This window comes from Amblyomma americanum, chromosome 9 (genome assembly GCF_052857255.1).
Source record: "Amblyomma americanum isolate KBUSLIRL-KWMA chromosome 9, ASM5285725v1, whole genome shotgun sequence".
In the NCBI taxonomy this organism is placed as follows: Eukaryota; Metazoa; Arthropoda; class Arachnida; order Ixodida; family Ixodidae; genus Amblyomma; species Amblyomma americanum.
Window position 1 is genome coordinate 98,920,793 of NC_135505.1, and position 23,524 is coordinate 98,944,316.

At 48.6% G+C, this 23,524-nt stretch overlaps 1 protein-coding gene across 1 annotated transcript; it reads left to right on the forward strand.

Annotated features, from left to right (window-relative positions):
- The first annotated feature begins 41 nt into the window (after window positions 1–41).
- On the forward strand, window positions 42–21,864 carry LOC144103527 (uncharacterized). The gene is made up of 8 exons (XM_077636224.1): window positions 42–182; window positions 7,380–7,721; window positions 10,018–10,332; window positions 11,974–12,137; window positions 14,416–14,588; window positions 15,914–16,034; window positions 16,607–16,765; window positions 21,553–21,864. Exons 1-8 carry the CDS (start codon window positions 42–44, stop codon window positions 21,854–21,856), a joined length of 1,719 nt encoding a protein of 572 aa, XP_077492350.1. The 3' UTR covers window positions 21,857–21,864.
- The last annotated feature ends 1,660 nt before the right edge of the window (window positions 21,865–23,524 follow it).

The window sequence follows — 23,524 nt, forward strand, 5'->3', positions numbered from 1 at the left end:
TTTCAGTCCTGAGGTTTTCAGCGGCATCAAGCGATGTGAATATGACCGCGACGACAAACTCCAGTGGCTTGATCGGCTGGGCGGGCGGAAGCGTGGAGCTGACCTACAACATCAGCACGCGTGTCGGCATCATCGTGCACTGCACCAGGAACGGCGACCACGTCACCTCGTACTACGTCCTGGTAAGGTCCCAGCAGTGACGTGTCGATCATGTGCACACTGTGAAATTTAAGCCCCATCCGTGCCTTCTCACCGTCATTGGTTAGTTGCTGGCTCTGGCGCTGGGCTGAGTAAGGATCGCAAGGCCGCGGGGTCACTGCCGGCCAGGGTAGCCGTATTGCAATGGAGGTCAAAGACAAAAATGCCTTTGTGCTATGTGAAGTCAGCGCACGGTAAAAGCCGAGGGGAGAGCGGAATGGTAAACAGACATCCCACACCACTACTCACAGATACTAAACACTGCGGCTGGCATCAACGTTTCGAATGATTTCAACACTTGCTGACATACACTATCATAAGCGTAAACATCCGGTGAGTGTTTTCATTTTCGACCCACCCAGACGCTATCATCGAAGCGAGCGTTAGCGACGACGCCGCCAAAGGTATCGCTTGTTGCGTATACGATCGTCTTCCTGAGTTGTTAGTGCCAAGCAAAAAGACTGTGGAGCACCCTAACGGGCGTTCTCTTCCCCGCCTCATGCTTCCCGTCGTGTGACCCCGACGGACATGTAGGCTATGGTGCATCGGGTGTACAACGCCCGCCGCACCGCACATCCCCACTGGCCACAGCTTTGGCTCGGGTGCATTCCCACCCGAGTGGTTGTGCAGTGCGGGGTGCACACTACACTCGCTTACCCACGCCCAAGGCATCGCTTGTTGCGTAGGATCGTCTTCCTAAGCTGTTAGTGCCAAGCAAAAAGACTGTGGAGCACCCTAACGGGCGTTCTCTTCCCCGCCTCATGCTTCCCGCCGTGTGACCCCGACGGACATGTAGGCTATGGTGCATCGGGTGTACAACGCCCGGCGCACCGCACAACCCACTGGCCACAGCTTTGGCTCGGGTGCATTCCCACCCGAGTGGTTGTGCAGTGCGGGGTGCACACTACACTCGCTTACCCACGCCCAAGGCATCGCTTGTTGCGTAGGATCGTCTTCCTAAGCTGTTAGTGCCAAGCAAAAAGACTGTGGAGCACCCTAACGGGCGTTCTCTTCCCCGCCTCATGCTTCCCGCCGTGTGACCCCGACGGACATGTAGGCTATGGTGCATCGGGTGTACAACGCCCGCCGCACCGCACAACCCACTGGCCACAGCTTTGGCTCGGGTGCATTCCCACCCGAGTGGTTGTGCAGTGCGGGGTGCACACTACACTCGCTTACCCACGCCCAAGGCATCGCTTGTTGTGTAGGATCGTCTTCCTGAGTTGTTAGTGCCAAGCAAAAAGACTGTGGAGCACCCTAACGGGCGTTCTCTTCCCCGCCTCATGCTTCCCGTCGTGTGACCCCGACGGACATGTAGGCTATGGTGCATCGGGTGTACAACGCCCGCCGCACCGCACAACCCACTGGCCACAGCTTTGGCTCGGGTGCATTCCCACACGGGTGGTTGTGCAGTGCGGGGTGCACACTACACTCGCTTACCCACGCCCAAGGCATCGCTTGTTGCGTAGGATCGTCTTCCTAAGCTGTTAGTGCCAAGCAAAAAGACTGTGGAGCACCCTAACGGGCGTTCTCTTCCCCGCCTCATGCTTCCCGCCGTGTGACCCCGACGGACATGTAGGCTATGGTGCATCGGGTGTACAACGCCCTCCACACTGCGCAACCCACTGGCCACAGCTTTGGCTCGGGTGCATTCCCACCCGAGTGGTTGTGCAGTGCGGGGTGCACACTACACTCGCTTACCCACGCCCAAGGCATCGCTTGTTGTGTAGGATCGTCTTCCTGAGTTGTTAGTGCCAAGCAAAAAGACTGTGGAGCACCCTAACGGGCGTTCTCTTCCCCGCCTCATGCTTCCCGTCGTGTGACCCCGACGGACATGTAGGCTATGGTGCATCGGGTGTACAACGCCCGCCGCACCGCACAACCCACTGGCCACAGCTTTGGCTCGGGTGCATTCCCACACGGGTGGTTGTGCAGTGCGGGGTGCACACTACACTCGCTTACCCACGCCCAAGGCATCGCTTGTTGCGTAGGATCGTCTTCCTAAGCTGTTAGTGCCAAGCAAAAAGACTGTGGAGCACCCTAACGGGCGTTCTCTTCCCCGCCTCATGCTTCCCGCCGTGTGACCCCGACGGACATGTAGGCTATGGTGCATCGGGTGTACAACGCCCTCCACACTGCGCAACCCACTGGCCACAGCTTTGGCTCGGGTGCATTCCCACCCGAGTGGTTGTGCAGTGCGGGGTGCACACTACACTCGCTTACCCACGCCCAAGGCATCGCTTGTTGTGTAGGATCGTCTTCCTGAGCTGTTAGTGCCAAGCAAAGAGACTGTGGAGCACCCTAACGGGCGTTCTCTTCCCCGCCTCATGCTTCCCGCCGTGTGACCCCGACGGACATGTAGGCTATGGTGCATCGCGTGTACAACGCCCTCCACACTGCGCAACCCACTGGCCACAGCTTTGGCTCGGGTGCATTCCCACCCGGGTGGTTGTGCAGTGCGGGGTGCACACTACACTCGCTTACCCACGCCCAAGGCATCGCTTGTTGTGTAGGATCGCCTTCCTGAGCTGTTAGTGCCAAGCAAAAAGACTGTGGAGCACCCTAACGGGCGTTCTCTTCCCACAGCTTTGGCTCGGGTGCATTCCCGCCCGGGTGGTTGTGCAGTGCGGGGTGCACACTACACTCGCTTACCCACGCCCAAGGCAGCGCCCAGGCGAGGGAGCCAGTGTCCAGTAACCGTCACAGTCTTCCGGTACAGCGGGGTGGAATGCCAACCTGGAGTGCATCACATATGGCACTGCAGGAAATTCCAACCAATCTGCTACCTCCCACGCGTATGTCGAGCTATCTTAATCACTACGACACAGCTCTGGTGCTGGTATTGGGTGTATTAGAGGTATATATGCAGTAATGGCATTTACATTCGACCTAGAGGAAGAGAGAATAAAACATTTATTCAGTGACCGCAAGTTCGAAAGCGTATGCAACCTATGAGAGGGCCTTTGAGGTATTTATAATGCAGGGTAGGTTGCTGGTCGAGTTGGTAGTGATCGAACATCATGGAATCGCAGCGCTAGCAGAGAAGAACAGAGGGATCCAAAAACATTAGAACTATTCCGGCGGACCGTTACCAAGGGGCGGAAACTTAATCTCCAGTAGGGATATGACGCGACAGTGCTATTAACTCTCTTCAGCGGCCCGGAATCCCGTTTGCACGTCACTTCGCAGACAGGAACACCGTTCTTTCTTTTCCTTTAAAAGTGGTTTTCACGCTGGTCTTATTATTTTCTTATTTTTCACCACAAGACACAGAAGGCCTCTCTTTAACCAAGCGGAACGAACTTTCGTATTGGTCGAGGGGCAGCGGTTCGAATCCTTCTTCGACCATTTTTCTTTACGGCGCGATTGCTTTTCTTTATTCACAGGCACTACGTAATGATGTTGGAATGACTTCACGACCCTGTAGGTCAACAAGAATTTGTGTAGGGACGTCATCGATGTTGAATTGTGTGGTCAATGTAGGGTGTTTAAATTACCTGCGCGAGTGCATGTGGTTGAGACGTCACCGTTGACCACCATAAAGATTGCCGCCCCCGAATTTCCACTAGCCGCGTCAGCATAGGCGACTTCCTCAGGTTTCTTATTTTCCATGCGCTTCGTGAACGCTTCCACCTCTTTTTGTCTCCGTTCCTTGTTATAGGTCCGGGTGCATGTATTTGGGAAGAGGGGGTTCGAGTATGTTTTCGCGACATTTTAAGGGAACATCTGTTTTGTCGCTCGCACCCCTCTCTGATTGCAGCCCCAGCCAAACCAGGATGGTTCTGCCCGTGTTAGTTCGGCTCAATCATTCTAACTGCGCCATGTGCACTGCTTCCGCCAATTCAGTCCAATTATTATGCACCCCCATTTCGAGGTGGCGGTCCGTTGAGGTAGTAATGGGAAGCCCCAGCGCCCTCTTTACGCATCGCCAGATGGTGCGTTTATTCTGTGTTTTTCATCTGTCCTGATGTTCAGATATGAAGTGGCATAGCATATGCGGCTGGTAATGTAGGTCTGCATCAGTTTCAGCAGGCTATACTCTTTTAGGCCCCGACCCTTGAGCGCTGCTGTTCTGAATATCCAGTTACCTGTGCGGTGTAATTCTCTAGCTTCTTAATTGCTCGATTATCATATCCGTCGGCTTGTAGGAAAGCCATAGGAATCTAATCTTTTCGACCTTTGGCACCGTTGGTCCGTCTTCATAGACCATTTTCTCTTTCGGTTGCGATTGCTTTTCTATCTTCACAGGCACTACATAATGATGGTGGAATGACTACGTAGCCCTGTAGACCAACAAGGAGTTGTGTAGTGACATCATCGATGTTGTATTGTGTGGTCAATGTGGGGTGTTCGAATTACTTGCGCGAGGTCATGTGGTTAAGACGTCACGTCCCTCTTGGCTAATCCGAATTTTGTGCTCAAAATACCGAAGAAAGGTTTTAAGCTGGGCGTGACCCTTAACGCTCTCGGGTTAAAAAGAACCGTTGAATTCGTCGCGAATTATAACTGGTAGTCTCTGTTGCGATATAATGTAAATTGTCGTTGTCGTCTTTGTCATGGTTAATCCGCTCGTTCTGCGTCGCAAACTTTTGCAAAGGTCGCTCAAGAGCGGGCGATGGGTATCGCACGTCAAAGAACGGAAGCAGCGAAAGGCTCCGAGAGCCTTGTCCGGAACTCAAAAGAACCTGCTGACCCTGCCACGCAACACACCAAAAGCGGCGTAGGAAGCCGACCGTAGCGCGCTGTTAAGAGAAGAGACTGATGCCCTAGACTCCCTAAGTTGTGAAAGGAGCCACAAAGATCATACGTGGTGCCTGACTCGAAGAACACAAACATGTGAAGGCCACTGCACTTTAAGCACAGCAGCGAAAAGAGCTCTACCGCTATTTATGAGTGGTTGTAGAAAACACTACACCTTTTGGTGCCGTGTAAATCATTCTTGTTTTTACTTTCTTGTATGCCACGGGGTAAGACTATCAATTAGGTACGTAGGACTTCCGCTTTTCCTCTCTTCTGGTTTTTGCTCGGAGTTTCATGTAGCGCGTCGTAGGTCCTAGGGATGTCACAGTGAAGAGCCTTTATTTGAGACCTGCGCATTAGATGTCCATGGAGAAAAGTCAAGGGTTGGTCAAGAAATATCACCGTGGCGAGTGTGTTTTGCTCGGCCTGATATATGGATATACGTTTCTGTAGTTTTCTTTTGCCTGTGGTTGCTCAGCTCGAAAACCACGTATTTTACTTGACCTTTCGTGACAGAATGGTAAGAAATCCTGAGACATTGTTTCCCTCTATACTGCGTTTGAACAATCCTTAGTATGCTCCCGCTTACACAAGGAATGGTTGTCGGAGTTGTGCGAAGTTTTCTGTATTCGCTAAGATGTTTGGTGCATGGTTTCGACGGTGTACTTTGACCGCCTTTAAACGCATACAGCACACACTATTTTTCATATATACCACCATGTTGAAGAAGTGGCCCCATCTTGTGGTGGTCCTTTCCTGCCCGCGATGCAGTCTTGGGCGGGCGGCCACAGACGCGTTTGGTTGAGCAATACTTGTCGCTTGCGGCAGGGTGTAATGATGTTTTTAGAGGGTTTATTTCCTAGGTAGTGGCCTTTTTAAGCAAAGTATTCTGACAAATTTTTTCTGGCAGTGCTGTTGCTATCAAAATGTGCTTGCGCGTGCATAAAAGTGCCTGGGGTTTAACTTTATACCTGATGCGAGTTGCGAAAGACCGGCCTCCAACGCTCCGCAGAGTCTAGACCCCAACGGCTCCGACTGAAGCCAGCGTGGCGAGGCGCGCGCGGTATACGGCTAATCAGATAATCAAGTGTGCATGTCACGTGGCACGGCGGAGGCTCGGCACTGTGGCGCCGTCAAAGCTTGGCTCCAGCTGCGGCCAGTCACATGGTATGCCGCTAGGCGTGTGAAGCCTGGCTCAAGGTGAAAGGGAAACCTTATTGACCTTGAAAGTTGCAGCTTGGAGAGTGGAAGCTGCGCTAAAAAAATTCGTTGGAGGCACTTAGATATATCTTAACTGCGGGAAGGCGAAAGCCGTGACGTCACGTGATCTTAAAGTCAAGTGACATAGATGGCGATGTAACGAACGGACGGTCACCACGAGTATGAGTCATTAAACTCTATTGCCTTAAAATTTGTACCGGACAAACAATGTGTGCTGAGTATAAATAGGCGCTGCAGCTAGAGAGCGAGACGTTGTTTATATGTACTGAGAAGGCTGCGCCATGTATCGTACAGCCAATCCTGCATACAGCATATCTTCATTACCGTTACCAGCAGATGACGTCCACTGCAGCACAAAGGCGTCCTGCTTCCGCCTAGGCCACTTCATACCAGTAGAAAAAAAATATCAAGAAAGTTTCTGTCGTTACAACAGTTATTTTGTTATGTTTTAGACAAAAAAAAATGTAACCGAATTTTTTGTCGTAACAACAGAATCTTGTGTAGTTGGATAGAAAAGTTCTTCGGAAAAAACGACAGTATTGCAGAAAACTCCACAAAACTAAATAAAAATTTGTTGCGACAAGACTTCAAAACAATTTGTAGTCTTTTTGACGCGGTTCTGTTTTTTTCGACTGGCATTTCAACGTATGTATGGTATACAGCCTTTCTCAATGCATGGAGCCCAAATGATTTGCTACTGGACCTCTCTGTGCAGGTCTTTAAGTAATGCCACCGTTTAAGACCTCTTGAAGCTGGGAAGAGCTGTCGTCCTCACCCCACCCTTATTTCGTAGTTGCACTGGTGCTGCAAGAGGCATACTACCTGGCTTAAAAGCAAACCTCATAAGCTCTTTACCTTTGATAAATACTGTATACTCCCCTTTCTTGACCCACGCTGTCACCCGTATCCGTATTTTATTTTCTTTATATCCTATCTGATATTCTACCAGACCATTGGTTATGTCTTCCGCGCGTCTCATGACTTGCCCAAGTTCATTTCGTAGTCTTTCTTGATTTCCGCCAGTGCACCTTTGATACAGTTTGTTCTTTAATCTTTCTTGTAACTCTCAACAATACCACCGTCATTTCCCTCTGCTTAGCTTAATACAGTTCCAAGTACAGCTATCGCTGCGTAATGTTATTGAGTGCTTCACTTTTCGCGACACCCTTTGAAACAGTTTTCCTGCTTCGTTTGTGTTCGCACTCTGTCGCGCGTCGCAGGTGCCTGGTGAGGAGACGGTGCGCCTCAATCGCTCGCTGAGCATCCGTTCGCTGAAGCACCGCGACGCCGGCGTCTACTCGTGCGAGGCCCGGGTGCCCCAGCCGGGGGACGGTGAGTCCCCGGCGGCCAGCGTCACGTGGTATCTGGAGGTGCAGCGGCGCCTGCCGGCTTGCCTCGTAAACGAGTCGTGCGTAGAGACAGACGGCCACAGCTGCTGGAGAGACCTGTGCTCCTGCCGGTCGTCTGACATGACCTTCTTCTCCAAGAGGGGACACCGACGCTGTCGCCTCACGGGGGCACTCAGCCTGACGGCCAGGATCACCACGCTGCCCCGCTCCACGGTGAGGATCACATGCTGGTGTTTTGACCCACAGCCTGACCCGCTTGATTGGAACTTCAGGTTTATTTGATCTTAACTTTAGGTGCCGTCAGCTTCAAGGGTAACAAAACCTATGGGGACGCTGAGTCACCTTAATAGTAGAATGCAACGGTATTAGATTCCACATTTGTTGCAGCTTCTGTTGCAACTTTGTGTCTGCGTCAGTTACTTTGCAGTTGCCGACCCATCGATTGCCATATTCGGACTGATACCTGTAGTAGCAGGCATCCGCTATGCCGTGTCTGTGGCGTCATTTGCATATACCGCATTTTTTTCTCAATCGTGATTTCTATTCTATTTAGGTTGCTATAGAGAAACTATCTATAGGTGGCCTAGAAGCGGGGAAGAGGAAACTAGGCATAGGTAAAAACCAGTTATACGTGTTAAGAGGCAATGAGGCCAATTTCATTAGCAATATGAATAAGATAACTCAAAGTAGCCGAAGAGTTCTACATAAATCTATACAGTAGCCAATGTAATCAGAACGTTAACGTTAGAGACAGTAGCGCACAGATGTGCGTAATTCCGCCAGTAACGAAAGAGGAAGTAAAGAAAGCCTTAGGGGCAATGAAAAGGGGGAAAGCAGCTGGTGAGAAACAGGTACCAGCAGATCTCTTGAAAGACGGAGGGGAGCTTCTGCTAGAAAAACCAGCCGCCCAGTATACGCAACGCCTTATGACCTCGACCGTACCAGAAGCTTGGAAGAACGCTAACATTACCTTAATTCATTAGAAAGGAAACGCCAAGGGCTTGCACGTGCCATCCGTGCCAAAAGAAAGCAGGCAAATGAGTTTCTTCTGAGCAGTGAAGTCGAACCTTTACGGGAGACCAAAATACCAAACGGTTTCGGGAGATGAGGACGAAGGTTGTCCTTAACCTACACAAATTTGGAACTTAAGGCATACGCTGCACGGCTAAGAAAGCAGCTCCGTTGCTTGGTTATTTTGTCAAACACGGTGCATGAAAACATACGGCGTATTAGAAACGGATAAAAAAGGCTGAACCATTGAGGCAATGAGGTGCTGTGGTGGGTATGAGATGCCTCTAGTGAAAAGGTCTAATTGAAGGCGATATAAATGAACTTTGAGGACACCTCTGTTCAATTTTCTCTCCAGTAAAAACTGATTCTCTTCCCTTTGTGAGTATGGTCTTGCTTGTGTGGCAGCAAAGAAGGCGCTTTTGCCTTCTTACCAATCGATTAAAACTCGCAATGTCTACATGAAAAAAGACTCCGTGATGACCGTGTTTAATCTGATGGCGATGTAACCTTTCCTTTGAGATCCGCGGTTAATAAATGTGCCGACCTTTGCTATGTGTAGCGGGACCAGCCTGTGCACAGACACCCCAGATTAACTTTCGTGCCCTTTTCTAAGGTGTAAAAGCTCAATTTTGAATGAAACTAGCATCTCTGTAGTTAAAATCATTTCGTATATTTATAGAGGTCAAATTAAATTTGTTTTAAGCGTTAGTTCCATTTATTGTGCACTGGAGAATATTCCAATGCACTATAGGTTCCAGACGGGAAGGTAATTACGGCTGGTTTTTTACTGATCTCATAACGGTGTAGTTTTTTTTTTGTGAGAGCTTGAATTCACTGTCACTTCTTTTTACAATGTGCTCTTATTTTCTTGTTGATCATCATTAGCCCTGGTGGGTAAAGGTGCGGACAAACCTCTCCCCCGTGATCGGTGATGAACCCAGTTCTGCTTGATCCGAAGTATTCCTAAAAATCTAATTTCAGCAATTATTTTTTGTCACCACTTACGTAGTAAGTGCCACAATTAGTTATTGTTCCCTTCCGGTGTGAAAATAGACACGCGAACATTTAATATGATGTCCCATTTTCGAAAATGTCGACAGATCCCTGATGCTTAGTTGGCAAGGCGTATCGCACGGTTAGTTAACTTCCCGCTGACGCTGTGTGTGATGTTGCTCATGAGAAGTCTCTGGCCACACTCAAGATTTACGGAACATTGTTGCCATGGGGCATCGAACTTTATTAAATTTAACACTCCTTATTATAAGCCAGCTTTGTTGTTTTCTGGCTACGAAATCCAAATGAATTCAATGGGAAGTGATACCATTGCAGAAGCGTTATGCTGGCTGCCTATTGAGAACGCCAGTGTGGATCAGTGATTTGTCTCGTTGTTCCTTTCATTGCTGTTTACACTATGACAATAAACAAAGAAGCCGGCCGGGCGTGCACTTGTGTGTGTATGGTAGCTACAAAGGTTCGCTATTTTCGCCACTCATCTCAGTTCGACCTGCTCGAGATCAGCTACTACCTGGTGACGTTCGGCGACACTGTGGTCACGTGGTACAGCGACAGGGTGCGTGACGGCCGGTCCGTCGCCAAAGTCTTGGTGGACTCGCCTCGGCGCCAGTTCAGCGGTGCCATCTACTTGCGGAGACCGGAGTTCGAGCATGGCGGCACTGTGAACGTGACCGCCGTGCTCTCTGGCACGACTATTCTCAAGCTGGTACAGATAGATGTGCCCAGGAGCAATTACCGGATCGGTGACGCCTGCAAGGACGACTTTGACTGCGGCAACGCTGAAGGCTTCTGCATGAAGGTATACTTGAAACACGAAATCGGCGTCTTGGACAACTGTGACATTAGGGGGAGGTTTAGTAGTATTTGAAAATAGGAAAGGAAAGTAGTAAAGTAGTTGAGATCGTTTCGTGTGACTGCGATTGCAATCATATTGAAAACGGGGCAAGTTGAGAATAAGAGTGCTACCTGCCATGCGTTCTCTCACGCTAGACCAGCTAGTAACTATTTGAGATAAGCCCCATTCCCCCCCCCCCCACCCCCTCATACACTGATGCAGCTGACAATACAGAACACAAGTAGCATGGCAGGGAAGCTACCCTGAGGAGATTCCCTGTCTTAAGTAACTCTATGTGGTTAACTCTTGCACATAGTTCTTCCAATGCGGCTGTCTCAATACATGATTTGTGTTTGCTCTGATGGACCGCGAAGAAATTCTTGCTCTGCGTTATGTTCAATCTGGTTGTACTACAGTCACTCCTTCCGTGAAGGACTAGTGTCATTGCGCAGTCTGTGCACATATTTCCTAGCGAATTCAGTTTCGTTTCTTTCACGCTCTGGTAACGCAGTGTATGCGCTGCATGCCAAGCGGCTCTGTCAAACTTAGCAAATTGATAGTTGATAGAGACCCGTTGTGATTTCACATGCATTTAGTTGAATGGCGGCTTTACTATGGCCTATTACCAACTGGCTTTTCAGAGAGTAAATTTATTCTCCACTTGGATTGATGTATAAGGATGCTGCAATACTATTCCATATTTTTGTTAATATTATGCAGACTAGAGAGAGGAAGTTTTTTAGTCTATAATTTTTGATGCTTCTGGCGTCACCATTGACAAGGATTACTACTACAATCGCTATCTTTAGCAGGTGCGGTGCAATGGAGAGGGATTGTGCATGCAGAGTTGGTAGCTTTTCTAGCACAGCATTTCTGCATCTCATCACAATGCTTGGAGCCACACGATCGTCTCCCGCCGCTTTATTTGTCCGTACGGTTTCTGTACTTTCCTTATGCCTGCCTTAGGTGGCACCGGGTTATCTGGTGGCTTATTGGTATTATTCCCACCTTTAGTGGGTCAATATTTTGGTTGCTGAGAAAATGGATTCAAAAGACCTCTGCTACTTCACCTATCTGGTTAGAACTGGTAGCGAAAGTGCGCTCATGGTTTCTTCCGACGTGTGTCTCCTTTGTGTTAATGTTTCATTTTCTATTTGAATTGCAAGTTTCCTCCATGCTTTGGTGCTGCTTGAATTTCCTGTTATATAATTATGTCATGCAATTTGCATTTTATGAATCATTATATTATTTACCTAATACGGGGCATTCACGACTGTGTGCTCTGAAGTGTGAGGGAAAGTGAAAAAGCTTCATGTAGTCGAAACGAATCTGGAGCGTTCTACAGCGGCGTGGGTCATTGCCCATGCGCAGTTTAGGGACTTTATTACTACACATTGCCTCACATTTTCTTGTGATTCAGCAATAAAGTGTTTGCCTATAGTTTTCCTGCATAGTTTACCTGCAGAGATAGTTGGCCTGCATGACACACCATCTCAGCAATGACCTCGCCGGGGTTTGGGCACTAGGGCTTCATATGTACCGTGTTCTTTGCTCGCAATACAAGCATAATTTTAGGAGTGAGACAATCAATGAATAATCCTGCAGGGTCGATGCTCGTGCACCGACAGCACTGGCAAAGACCACGGTCGCCCCATCGATGGCCAGTGCGTAGCGGCGTGCTCACAGCCTAAGGACTGCGACTCTGTCCAGCACAGCCACTGCTTCGGTGGCGTCTGCCAGTGCTTCGAAGGACTGCACCTGTACAACAGGTGTGCTAAGCTTGACAGATGATTAGGGAACGAAACAGGGATCACACTTAGGGTTAAGCGTCTAGAACGGGTGGTCCGCAGCTTTCGATCTTTTTCGGAAAAAGAGGCTCATAAAGCCTACGCTTGACGGTCGAAAGAGTCTTCTCGATATGAAGGTGTGTTTCCTCTTTACTTGCATACTCGTCACAGTGGCTCAGCTGCTGGTACATTCGCTAGCTGAGTTTAAGGCCCAGGGTTTGACTTTGGCTGAACTTAGTGAAATCTTTCGAAGTAAATATATTGTCTCTGAAAACCGATACAGCGTTTAAAGAAGATCTTTAGTAGGCACAGAAGCACTAGCAGGGCAGACACAGCGAGCCAACCTACGCGTGGCGGCGCCAGTAAATGGTCAACAGTGTGACGATGTTATAGCCGTTTTCTTAAAACAATGACGCTTCCAGCGAGAGCGCGTCTTTACTATCCTGTCTTTCTATCCCATCTTTCAACTCTCCTACTATCTGCACGTGGTAGCGATTGTGGCTCGGCTTGAGTCAGTGAGCAGGCCTGTGCACTTTCCTTTTCTTTCGTCCTGGCAACAACAGACAGACAGACGGACAGCTGCGGCCAAGCAATGGATTGCGATGGTGTTACTACGGCGTTTCTGGCAGAACATTGTGAAAGGACGTGGAGTTTGAAAGTTAAGCATGCGCCGTCAAAAGAGGGTGCTAAGACTATCATAATAGGCGGCCTAGACTGACACATTGCTATAGAAATGACCCTTTGTGTGCAAAAGAGTAATACCATCGATTAGTAGCATTCGATGTTACCTAAGCATACAGAATTCGATCTCGGCCCGGCTGGTCACCGTTGTTCGAAATACGAATGGACCGGAGCCCAAATTGCGAATAAAATAGGTTCGTGTACAAGAAAATGCACTCCTCCGGTGCCTCCTTTCGCTGTGTTCTAACGGGCCTCTGTTTATGCGTCTGTGCAGACAAGGTTTAGGAGATGCCGGGCTTGGTAGAATATGCACGCAAAAGTAGCAATTAGTCATTCAAAAGAAGAAAGTACAGGGCAGTGTGACATTTTATCATATTCTTAGTGTGATGCGGATTTAGGTGGGAAAGTAGGGGCCGAATAGTTTTGCTAAAGTACAATTTTATATAAAGTGAAAGAAAACAAAGCCATAGCACAAATAAGCTCGAAAGTAGAACGCGAGACCGGCGGTGCCTCAGCAATTGGTATGTGGAGGTCGAACCCCATTGAGGCATGATTGTCGTTTTGTTTTTTGCGCTTTTTATGAATTCAGCTTCTTTCTACCCGAATAATCGACTGATTTTCTACACCAAACATAAAGCTTAAAAAGATTTCATTATCATCTGCATCATTTCCTTTCGATGACTGTTTGCTTCTTTCGCATTTGTTACTGAGTAATGACATGTCATTACTCAGTCTGACCTCCACTGCTAGTTCGCAGTCCCTGCGCGCGTGCTCTTGCAGATGAAGCCTACGCCCAGCAGCTTTCGATTCGGTGCGGTTACCGATCACACAATTGCTGTTCTGCCCCAGCGCAGAGCGGTTGTTTCTATACACTTGACTTAGCTCGTCGCAATTCAGACCAGCACATAGTTTACAAAGCTTGCTGCTGCAATGCAGATGCAACGACGCCGCCTGTGACTCTTCCCGTAGCTTTCAAAACGCTCAGAATAATCGTCGCATCCGTGTAAATTGGCCAAACTCCAACAGCTGCAGGGATTTGGTGCGAGTACGGCGTGCTTTGTGCAAGATCTTGCTTCTGTTGCAGAAAAAAATCAGAATTTAGTATTCACAATGCAGTAGGAGGCAGTGCCATTCAACATTACACCATCTACTGTGCCCAGCAGTCAGCAAGCCTCCCAACATTGATGCCATTATCACCGCTATGGGTTGCCGCATGCCCCGTATCGTTTGTTCTGTGCCCACCTAACTTCCCACCATTTTCTGCTCCCACCATCAAATGCTGTCAAATGACCAGCATCGTGTCCCGACATGCCCCGTAATTCTCCTAACAAATGCCCGGAGTTACCAGCACGTTCCAGTATGAAAGTATTTCTTTCCGGCATGCCCGCTACTATCGCCACCATGTCCATTTTGAATGATAGCATAATCATGCTGGTTTTTCTAATAGGAACATTGCTTTTACTTGATTGCTTTCTGAAGGACTAGGGCCTCAAATGGTGCAGCCGTTCAACTCAGGATTACCTCTTGTGGCCCTCTCAGTCCCTTCGCTCTAATGACAGGGCGTACTTGTACTGTGCAGGAGCTGCATACCTGATCAATGCGGAAAGCGGGTCCACTGCTCCGTCAACGAGACTTGCGTGTCTGGACGCTGCTTCTGCCGTCCGGGCTACATGGCCGAGAACGGCCGCTGCGTGCAGGCCGAGTGCCTCACCAACGCTGACTGCGTCTGGAAGAACACGGAGTGCTTTTCGGGTTGGTCATCAACGCGTTCCTCGGCTTTTTAGCGCGCTAGCACTACGGCCTTTACCCCGCCTGAAAGCCGTTGTCTCTCTGACGCCTGCTTCTGGCAGGTGGAAACCTACTCAACGTTTTCGCACTGCCTCTTTGTCAGACTTTTCCTAGCTCCGCGACCTGGAACAGCTGGGTGCCAAGCATCTCTTTGGCACGTGCGCCCCCTAGGTCCCCTTACCTTGTGATGTAATCAAAACCTGCCCACTGTGGCAGGTGACAGTTAAATTAATCATTGGTGGCAAGAGTTTCCTCGCGAACGGCAACCTGGGTCTCACAAGCCCCATCAATGGCAGAACCTGCCATCGCATGCCAATGGCGCTTCGTTTAACCGCTGCCCCATTGCGCCAGGATTGGTATGAGGATTCTCACAGAACTGTCAATGCACTGCCGTATAAATCTAAAACGATGCAATATCCCTCATACTTTCTTCCTACGATATGTCAGCCAAGGTAAACTAGTTCCAATCAAGCAAAAACACAGAAAGTCACGATAAATAATTTAAAAGCAGGGCTATCCGTGTAAGCGTAGGGTTAGTCCTGATTGGGAATCCCCTAGCTAAACCACCCGTGATTTTTTTCTCTACTTCTATGACGCATGCACCGTCCACTGTGGCAGCCTAGGCAGTAATTTAATCAATTCTTAATTCGCAGCGTCCAGGACAGCATGCTGCCTGCCTAGTCGGTGCTGCATGATGTGAAGAAGCCAGCACAAAAACTACACAAGGAACAAAAGAAAAGTTGTGGTGATTGTGCCTTCTCTTCTTCCCCTCGTCTAGTTTTCGCGCTGGCTTCTTTAAGACGGCTGTATTATTGGTATCTGATTAGAAATGAAATGGTCGTAGTAGTCAGAAAAGGGCGAAGAATGTTACGAGATAGCCAATAACAAAAGTCTAAGTTAACTGCTTCTCCGTAGCTAGATCTTTTACTAAGAATGCGTACCTAGGCGTCAGGTAATTTTATATAACATTTCTGTGGTACTGGAATTTAAAAAGAGGCAATACAAGAAGGAGATTTTAAGTATATTTTGTTACGTGTGCATGCGAAAATAAAGGTCGGAAAGAAATGTAGGAGCGAGTTAGAACACATAATCACTAATTGCATAACATGAGAGTGGTTGGCGAAAGTCTGAATTTTCGGAGAGTTTTTAAGAGGTGGCGGCCGAAGGTCTTATACATGTAGGGCAGAGAGTGTGTTGGGAGCTGCACAATGTACGAATGAGCGTTTTCTTTTCACTTTGTTCCGAGCCTTGAACGCTTCTTGTTTTTTGTTCTTTTATTTTTCCGCCAGGGAAATGCATTTGTCGTCCAGGCTTCAGGATCGTCGGTGGTGACTGCGACCGAGAATACTTCGGCAGTTGCAGCCTTGGGTGTGCCTCGGTGCCCAACAGTCAGTGCGGAGACGGGGCCATGTGAGCGTTCTCTCGGAAGTTAAGGGTTAGGGTGTGCGATTCATGAACTGGAAACCAGCTTTTTTGCACTAATTGCTTTGCTGCTTGATTATGTCATTGCTACAGTGTTTTGCGAGTACTGAGTCTTGCTTTTGATCAAGGTGACCCCGTAAACCTACTCATACTGAAATTTTAACTGCTTACAAAGAGATTGAGCAGATGCTATTTTAAGTACAGCGTGCACGCATAGAAAGTTGCGTCTTTGAAATACTCCAATCGAAGTGCTTCAGCCACATCACAGCGGTGGCATGGCCAAGCCTAGGAAGGTATTATTTTGAAAACTTGCACAAATGACCGCCCCTATGCTTGAAGACCCAGAGACGCACTTCCCGCGCGAAAGAGCAGCCCAAATAATGTCAGGTTTGACATTCAGAGAAGAAGGGACGTTCCTGTAACCAATCATATTTCTTTCCATATACAGACCTGGCTTGCTTTGCGTTTGCCTGCCAGGGATATTCTTGATGGAATTAGACGATTCAGCGTGCGTCATCGAAAGTGTCGTGAATTTCGACACTGTCACGATTTTGGCGCAGGTGCGTGTGCAGCCCTGGCTATGTGTACCGTGCCGTGGGCGGTTATGAAACGTGCGCGCCCGTCGAGTGCCACCATGGTCTTCCGTGCGCGGGTCGAGGTTGGCACTGCGTGGACTACGCCTGCTCCTGTGCCGAGGGCAACGACTCCGACTCCTGCAGGTGCGCTTCTGTAGGCGGTGTTTTTTTTAATTTGCGTCATCTAGAAACGTCGCAGTAATTGGAAACTCTGATATATATTGTATTTATAGTTTTCCCGACAAGCTGAGAGGAGCTTTTAGCAATGAATGGAATGGAATGGAAAACTTTATTGGTTCTTAAGATATTAGCGAGTTGAGGACGAAGTCTTCATTCTTGATAACTTTGGGCCCTCTTCAGCTTTGGGTGGGCCCCTAGTCCAGGGCACCACTGAGTCGGGCCACCTCGTTTGCGTGTGCTATGAGCGCCCTTTGGACCCCTAGCTCGGAGCTGGTGAGCAGGCTCTCCCATTGCTCCGCACTTGGTGTTGTATGTTTCTGGAATGTCTTGTTACTCTCGCATTCCCATGTAATGTGATATAGTGGTGGCCTTGCTCCGCACCACGGGCATACGGCGCAATATTGTGTGGGGAACATCCTTCTTAGTATGTAAAGATTTGGAAAGGAACCTGTCTGCAGTCTACGCCACCCTGCGGCTTCCTCCTTCGTCAACGCTTTGTGTGGTGGGTGGTATTGGAATCTTAGCCCTGTATATAGGTTTAGCCGCTCTGAATAACTGTTCCCGCAAGTAATCTGAGGCTCTCCCGGGGGGACTGAGGTGCCCGCTCGGATGGTTAAGCCTCGAGCTAAGCTGTCCGCCCCTTCATTGCTCTGAATCCCTGCGTGGCTTGGTATCCAGATTATGTTGTGTGTAGGTTGTCCTACATAGAGCGGTGCTCTACTAAGGATCTTGAGTGCCGTGCTGCTTATTCTACCTCTGATATAGTTTCGGTACGCCTCTTGTGAGTCTGTTAGGATGTTGGGTAATTTTCCTATCCTGTATCCCTCCTTTGTTGCCAGTGCGACAGGTATTTCCTCTGCTTCGGTTATGTCTGATACCGCTGCCGTGAGACTCGTGATTAGTTTGCTTTGATTATTAGCAACTACCGCTACTGCGTGTTTCTTGTGTTCTTTTGGATAGAGGGAAGCATCTGTGTAGACTGTGTTGTCTCTCTGCCCCATCGTTTTTTCGTAGAATTCTGCCCTAGCCTGTCTCCTGCTGGTATGGAGATTGGGGTCCATATTGCGGGGGACAGGATGTATGCGTAGTTTCTTCCTTAGCAGGTCCGGTATTATTGCCTTACTACTTTGCGGTTTTTCAATTTCCCAACCCAGCTTTGTCAGGAGCGCCCTTCCTGTTGTTGTGTTACTGAGCCTTCGCGCTTGTGCCTTGAGCTGGCATTGCTTCAAACGTGTTGCTGATTCGCAGTGGCATCAGCTTGTCATTGGATGTGTTTCTTGGTAGATGAAGGGCTGTTTTGTATGCCTTCCGAAGGATTGCTTCGGCTTGTTCTCTTTCGGCTTTGATGGTTACATGGTACGGCAGGAAGTATGTGACCCGGCTGACCACCAGGCAGTGAAGTCTACGCCAAAAGTGAAAAGACAAAAAATTCACTCTGGGAGCACACATTCATAGAAGACATAAGAGACTGAACTTTTTCCACCCGATATTATTTATACTAAAACAAGTCGCGCACTCCTTTTTCAGATCTGCAAAAACATTAAAAGTCCCTCTTTGGCAAGTATAACGAAATGCAATCAAGATAAACAAGATACGGTTACTATAACATATGCTTTGAAGCTGGAATAGTGCTTATAGTCTCTGCATGGATGTAGAGTTTATAAATATGGTTTGAGACATTCATCGAGAGTTCTTCCTTGGCTGCTTCAGCAATCATTTTCTCCTACCTCCCTCAATGTTGAAAAGAAAGAGACAGACAGTCATAAATTAGTTTAGGCACATGAAAAAGGAATAAAATTAATGTTGCCCAGCTCGCACCACCGGACCACGTGGCTGTCTTCAGACAATTGCTAAGAGAATCGACCAGCTCAAGCAATCCCACGGTGCCGCACTCTACATCTGAAGGCACATAAGTACACAAAACATGCCCCGACCAGGGAAGGACGACCGTCTCATCAAACACCTTTACGGCAACTCACGAGAACACCTTCTCCATCGATCCCACGGTGTGTTGGGTGTCATTGTCGGTAATGCAAATTTCAGTGATTTTTCTGTTTGCAAACGAAACCTTTATATCCCCCGCATGGACCGCTTCTTCCAAGAATGAGACATCTACTATTGTCCGTCTCAAAAAATCCTGTCCTTGGTTTTTCGGCACTCCTTTTGGAAGATAGACAGTCCAGGAATATGTTGGAGGGGTGATCTAATGCAATTCTACCGACAGTAAATTGTAACCGGTACACACAGCTTATTCCTAGAGGATTCCCCTTTATGCCTACAAACCTTGTTGCAACACTGCTAGACACTTCCAACACCTCGCGATCCCCTTTCCGTCAACGGGTGTTAAAACCGGTTTCCTTAAGCAAGGTCGCGTTTAACCCTGTGTCTATCAGCCATTCCACGCAGGAACTATTTAATTCGCAGCGCACAACAGGGCAAGCCTCGTCGTCAACTCAAACCGCCACCACTTCATCATCCCCTGTCCCCTCTCCACGCTCCTCAGGCTGGGGACGGCTTCCTAGTTTTTATCACAGCACGTGGAGCCTCTTATACTCTGGCTTGGGACGGGTCTCACCTGCTTCAATTTGTGGCTGCCATCGGCTCACGTGTCGGCAGAACCTTGCATTGTGTCCGCGACTCCGGCAAGCGAAGCACACGGTTTCCTCAAAATCTCTCCTGCCAGCGCCTGAAGCTTTGTGGCGGTCTCCGGTTTCCAACGAATGGGCGCTGCTGACTCCGCGTTTCCTCCTTGCGTTCCATCTGCTGCGCTAGCAGCTTTTCTAAGCAGTGTAGTCGCTCTATCAAAAGTACTCCTCGGGGTTTGGGCCTGTTTTCTCGGCGACGCGTACTCTGTCGGAGCTGACCGTTAGGGCCGCATTTTGTTCCTCATCCAATGCGGCCTCCGCAGCTCGGTCAAAATCGCTCTGCTAGCTCGAGAGCACGAACCGGCGCACGGGCTCTCGCAACTCGGCTTCAAAGAGGTCATTTAGCTCCTCTTATATTTCCTCTTCAGCGGGTGGCCTTCCTCCTCTCTTATTGTATCGCGTGCTTTTACTGAAGTCGCAACGCAAACATTTGCTCGTCCTCCGCTACCATCTGTCTGGTCTCGCGTAACTTCTGCAAACGCACGTGACGGGGTTCTGTATGGAAGTATTTGAAAGCGAGCTTCTTCAATTCCAAAAATGATTTTGTGGACTTAACCTTTTCGTCTCGCCGTGCAAAATCATGAGAAGCTCCTGCAATCTTCCATCTTGCCATTCCCAGCAGTTGCGCATTGGATCATCCTCCCATTTTCCCAATTTCTTCAAGCATGGAAACGAAATCACTGGTGCGAACTTCCGTCTTACCACCCATAATTGTTGGAATGGCTCTTCCTAATGCCAACATGCTTGCCCTGAGCGATGGCTGCGGAGTGGGAGCTCCCTCGGATACAGACATTTTGTGCGCTCAAGCCTTCAGTGTCTCAAGCGTCTCATATGGGGGTCAAAGTTTCACAATCAGTCACGTGATTTCCCTTGGCAACATTCAGAGGACTTTTATTTTTGTGACCCCACTTCTGACACCACATGTGACGACCTCACATACTGCGCGGGTCCGCAGGGAATGGAGAGTCGAAGAGACAGTATGACTCAGAACAAAATAAATGTATTCAAGATTTACATGTTAACGAGCGCATGATGCAGACGCTGGGTGTGCCCATGCTTACATGCTGCTGCGTTGGCGCCGGAGTCTTTTTCAAAAGTAATGGAGGGGCTGCGGAGTGGACCTTGTTCGTCTGCTCGGGCTTCTCTCCGATGACTCGGTCGCTTAGGTCGCCGGAGGACCGACTGTCAGCGGTGTCGTCTAAGTAATTGCTGGTCTCCAAAACTGACTGGCTTTTTCTCGTTTTTTCCCTTCCATTTGGGCGATCCCTTTTTCCAGGCTGTAGCGTCTCCCTCGCCTTCCTCTGAGCGCCGGCGACTGCTGGATTTCCTGTCTCCGCAGCATTCTTCTCTGCCCGGCACTACAGTCACTCTTGCCGGGGGTGCTTGACCAGTTGACTGCTTTTAAAGATGACGGCCAGGCTGTCAACTTCCTCTCCTATAAATGAGCCTTAACCTCCGACACCAGGAGATTCCTGTCGCCATACAGTATGTTTTCCAAGCGCGTCCGGGTCCCAGAAAAGGAAGATGTCGCCGGAGATAGCGATCCTCCGGAGACGCGTAGCACGCTATCACGTTACGATGGTCAAGCGAGCAAAAATAAGTTAAATGTCTGAAAAAAAATGAAGAACCTTATACAGATATGGGCAAGACATGTCATGTGGAGGACCGGTAAGCGATGGTGCGGGAGGGTATCGGAGTGGACAGCAAGAAATGTGAACCCAGAAAGAGACAGCTCAGGCAGAGGTGAACAGATTAGGAGATATGGGGGGATAGATTGGATGAACATAACCGGGCTGCTGGTGCCGATAATAAAGGTGCTTGGCAGAGCATGTTCCATTGGTCAGTCCGTTGTGGTTGCTCTTCTGAGTCACCACAGCAATTAATATTCTGTATTTTTGCTTCAATGCGACGTGCAGAGACAGCTCAGGCAGAGGTGAACAGATTAGGAGATATGGGGGGATAGATTGGATGAACATAACCGGGCTGCTGCTGCCGATGATAAAGGTGTTTGGCAGAGTATTTTCCATTGGTCCGTCCGTTGTGGTTGCTCTTCTGAGCTACCACAGCAACTACTATTCTGCATCTTTGCTTCAATGCGACGTGCAGAGACAGCGTGGCGACCATGCTGTCTTTCTCGGAAGAACAGCCCCCGGCCCACGAGACCGCCCTGTTGCTGTGCGGTGGAGGGCTCGCCTTTATCGCTGTGGGAGCCCTGCCCGTGCTGGTGTGGAGGCGCTTTGGACCAGGACGACATGAGAGGCGCCATCCGCCGGCAGCGAACGGAGGCCTCGGCCAGTACCTCCTCGCGTGGCCGCAGCATGCCGTGGCAATCGCACAAGCGCCGCCGCCTCAAGGTGTCGCATTTAGGGCGCCAAAAAGAAGATACCCCTTTGAGTTGCACAACACATGACAATGAAATCGGGCAAAAATTTACTATAGACTACCCACCGGTAATTATTTTATTAACACGCGCATTCATCTTGATAAAACAGGACTGGACCGCAGTGGTTTGCTGGTGCCTGCATTTGTATTTAGTGCAGTTTGCGTAACGTAGTAGCATTGCTTTGTGTCCTTTAATTCTTGTGCGTTGTGTTCACGTAACGTGTTAAAATAAACTGAAACTGTGGAGGCTGACTTTATAAACCAGCGTGAATAAATAAATAAATATCTGCGGCTGAACGACACCTGCGGTTTCTAATTTCTATTTTTGCATGGTTGGCCGTGCAGATTTTTTGTGCGCTCCACGATAACTTTATTGACCAGGATTTGCATAAAATACTTTTATGCCTTAGGTTCAGTATCAACACCTTTTATAGCTGCGTTGAAAGTGCAAAAGTCGAGCCCCAACGAGGAATTTAAGAAATTCAAGGGAAGGGGCATGTTTTAAATACATGACTTTGCCATAAAATTAAACCAATTCTGTGGTTTAACGCCTTGGAGGGATACATTAGCTAGGACGAGTGGCGTAGTGGAGGAGATGGGATTAATCTAGGGCACCTGTAGTTCTTTAATATGCGCAGACTGCGCACAGCACGCCGGAGGTATTTGCTTTTTGTATTCATCAAAATGCAGCCGCAGGGGCCAGGATCGAACCCGCTACCTTGGAATCAGCACAAGAACGTCAAAGCCGCTGTTGCGGGTCCTTTGCAGTAAAAAGAAATACGAAACAGCGGGTGTTGCGATACAACACCAAAATTTGGTCGCACTTTCGTATGGCAGATTTTTTTTTCTAGTATTGTCAGGTTGTCGTGGCCACGATAGATCAGGATGTGTCGTTACGACTGGAGACTGCACAATACTGCAGAAATCCCTCTTGTTAGTGCATAAATGTCTGTTGTCAGGTCCCAGATTACTACAGGAAAATCTGTTGCCGGAGCAGAAACTTTTATGCTGTGCTTTTGGATTGGGAAGTGCTATTTGAAGGCCTACACGTGTCTTCGCGAAGCTTTTTTGGTGCTGACGAGTTCAGAAATGAACTTCCTAGAACGCTTGAAAACCAGCAATGATTTTATATGCAAAATCTACCAGATCAAACTAAATGTCGCCAGTCTCAAAATGCACCATGGAATCATTACAAGCCGAGCGATAATGTAGAATTCTCGCCTCCTTCCAGAAAAAAGTTCTTGGCACTTAATCCTGCTCAGTCGCGGCATCAGACAGCCATAAAAAGAAACATCAACTACTCACATCATGCACAAGTAAAACGCTCGATTGGGAAACAGTGGCATTGTACCTATTTAGACGAAAATCATCAAATATAACCCTGTTGTTGGCTTTGGTTGGGTGGCTTGAAACTGGACAAAAATTCGCTAAACATGACTTCCACAATACTGCAGATGATCCATGTGCGTAAAACATTCAACAATCAACGTACACGAGAGAAACACAAGGACAGGTGTAACACTAGCAACTCAAATAACACTTCTATTCGGCATAGTGGGCTCAAGCACGTCGATCATCTGCAGTATTATCATGCACCAACTAGGCCCAACAGAAGTGTTATTGTTAATGGTTTCCACAGTTAAGCTCAACCACAAAAACTACAGAGGCAATAGAAAAAGGGATGAAAAATGCGCGA

Bases quoted from the DNA above. Each gene is read 5' to 3' on its own strand.
- LOC144103527 (XM_077636224.1), top strand. From the start codon at position 42: ATGACCGCGACGACAAACTCCAGTGGCTTGATCGGCTGGGCGGGCGGA. The intron at 12,138-14,415 runs GTGTGCTAAGCT...TGTACTGTGCAG, and splicing joins GGACTGCACCTGTACAACAG to GAGCTGCATACCTGATCAAT. The intron at 16,766-21,552 runs GTGCGCTTCTGT...TGCGACGTGCAG, and splicing joins AACGACTCCGACTCCTGCAG to AGACAGCGTGGCGACCATGC.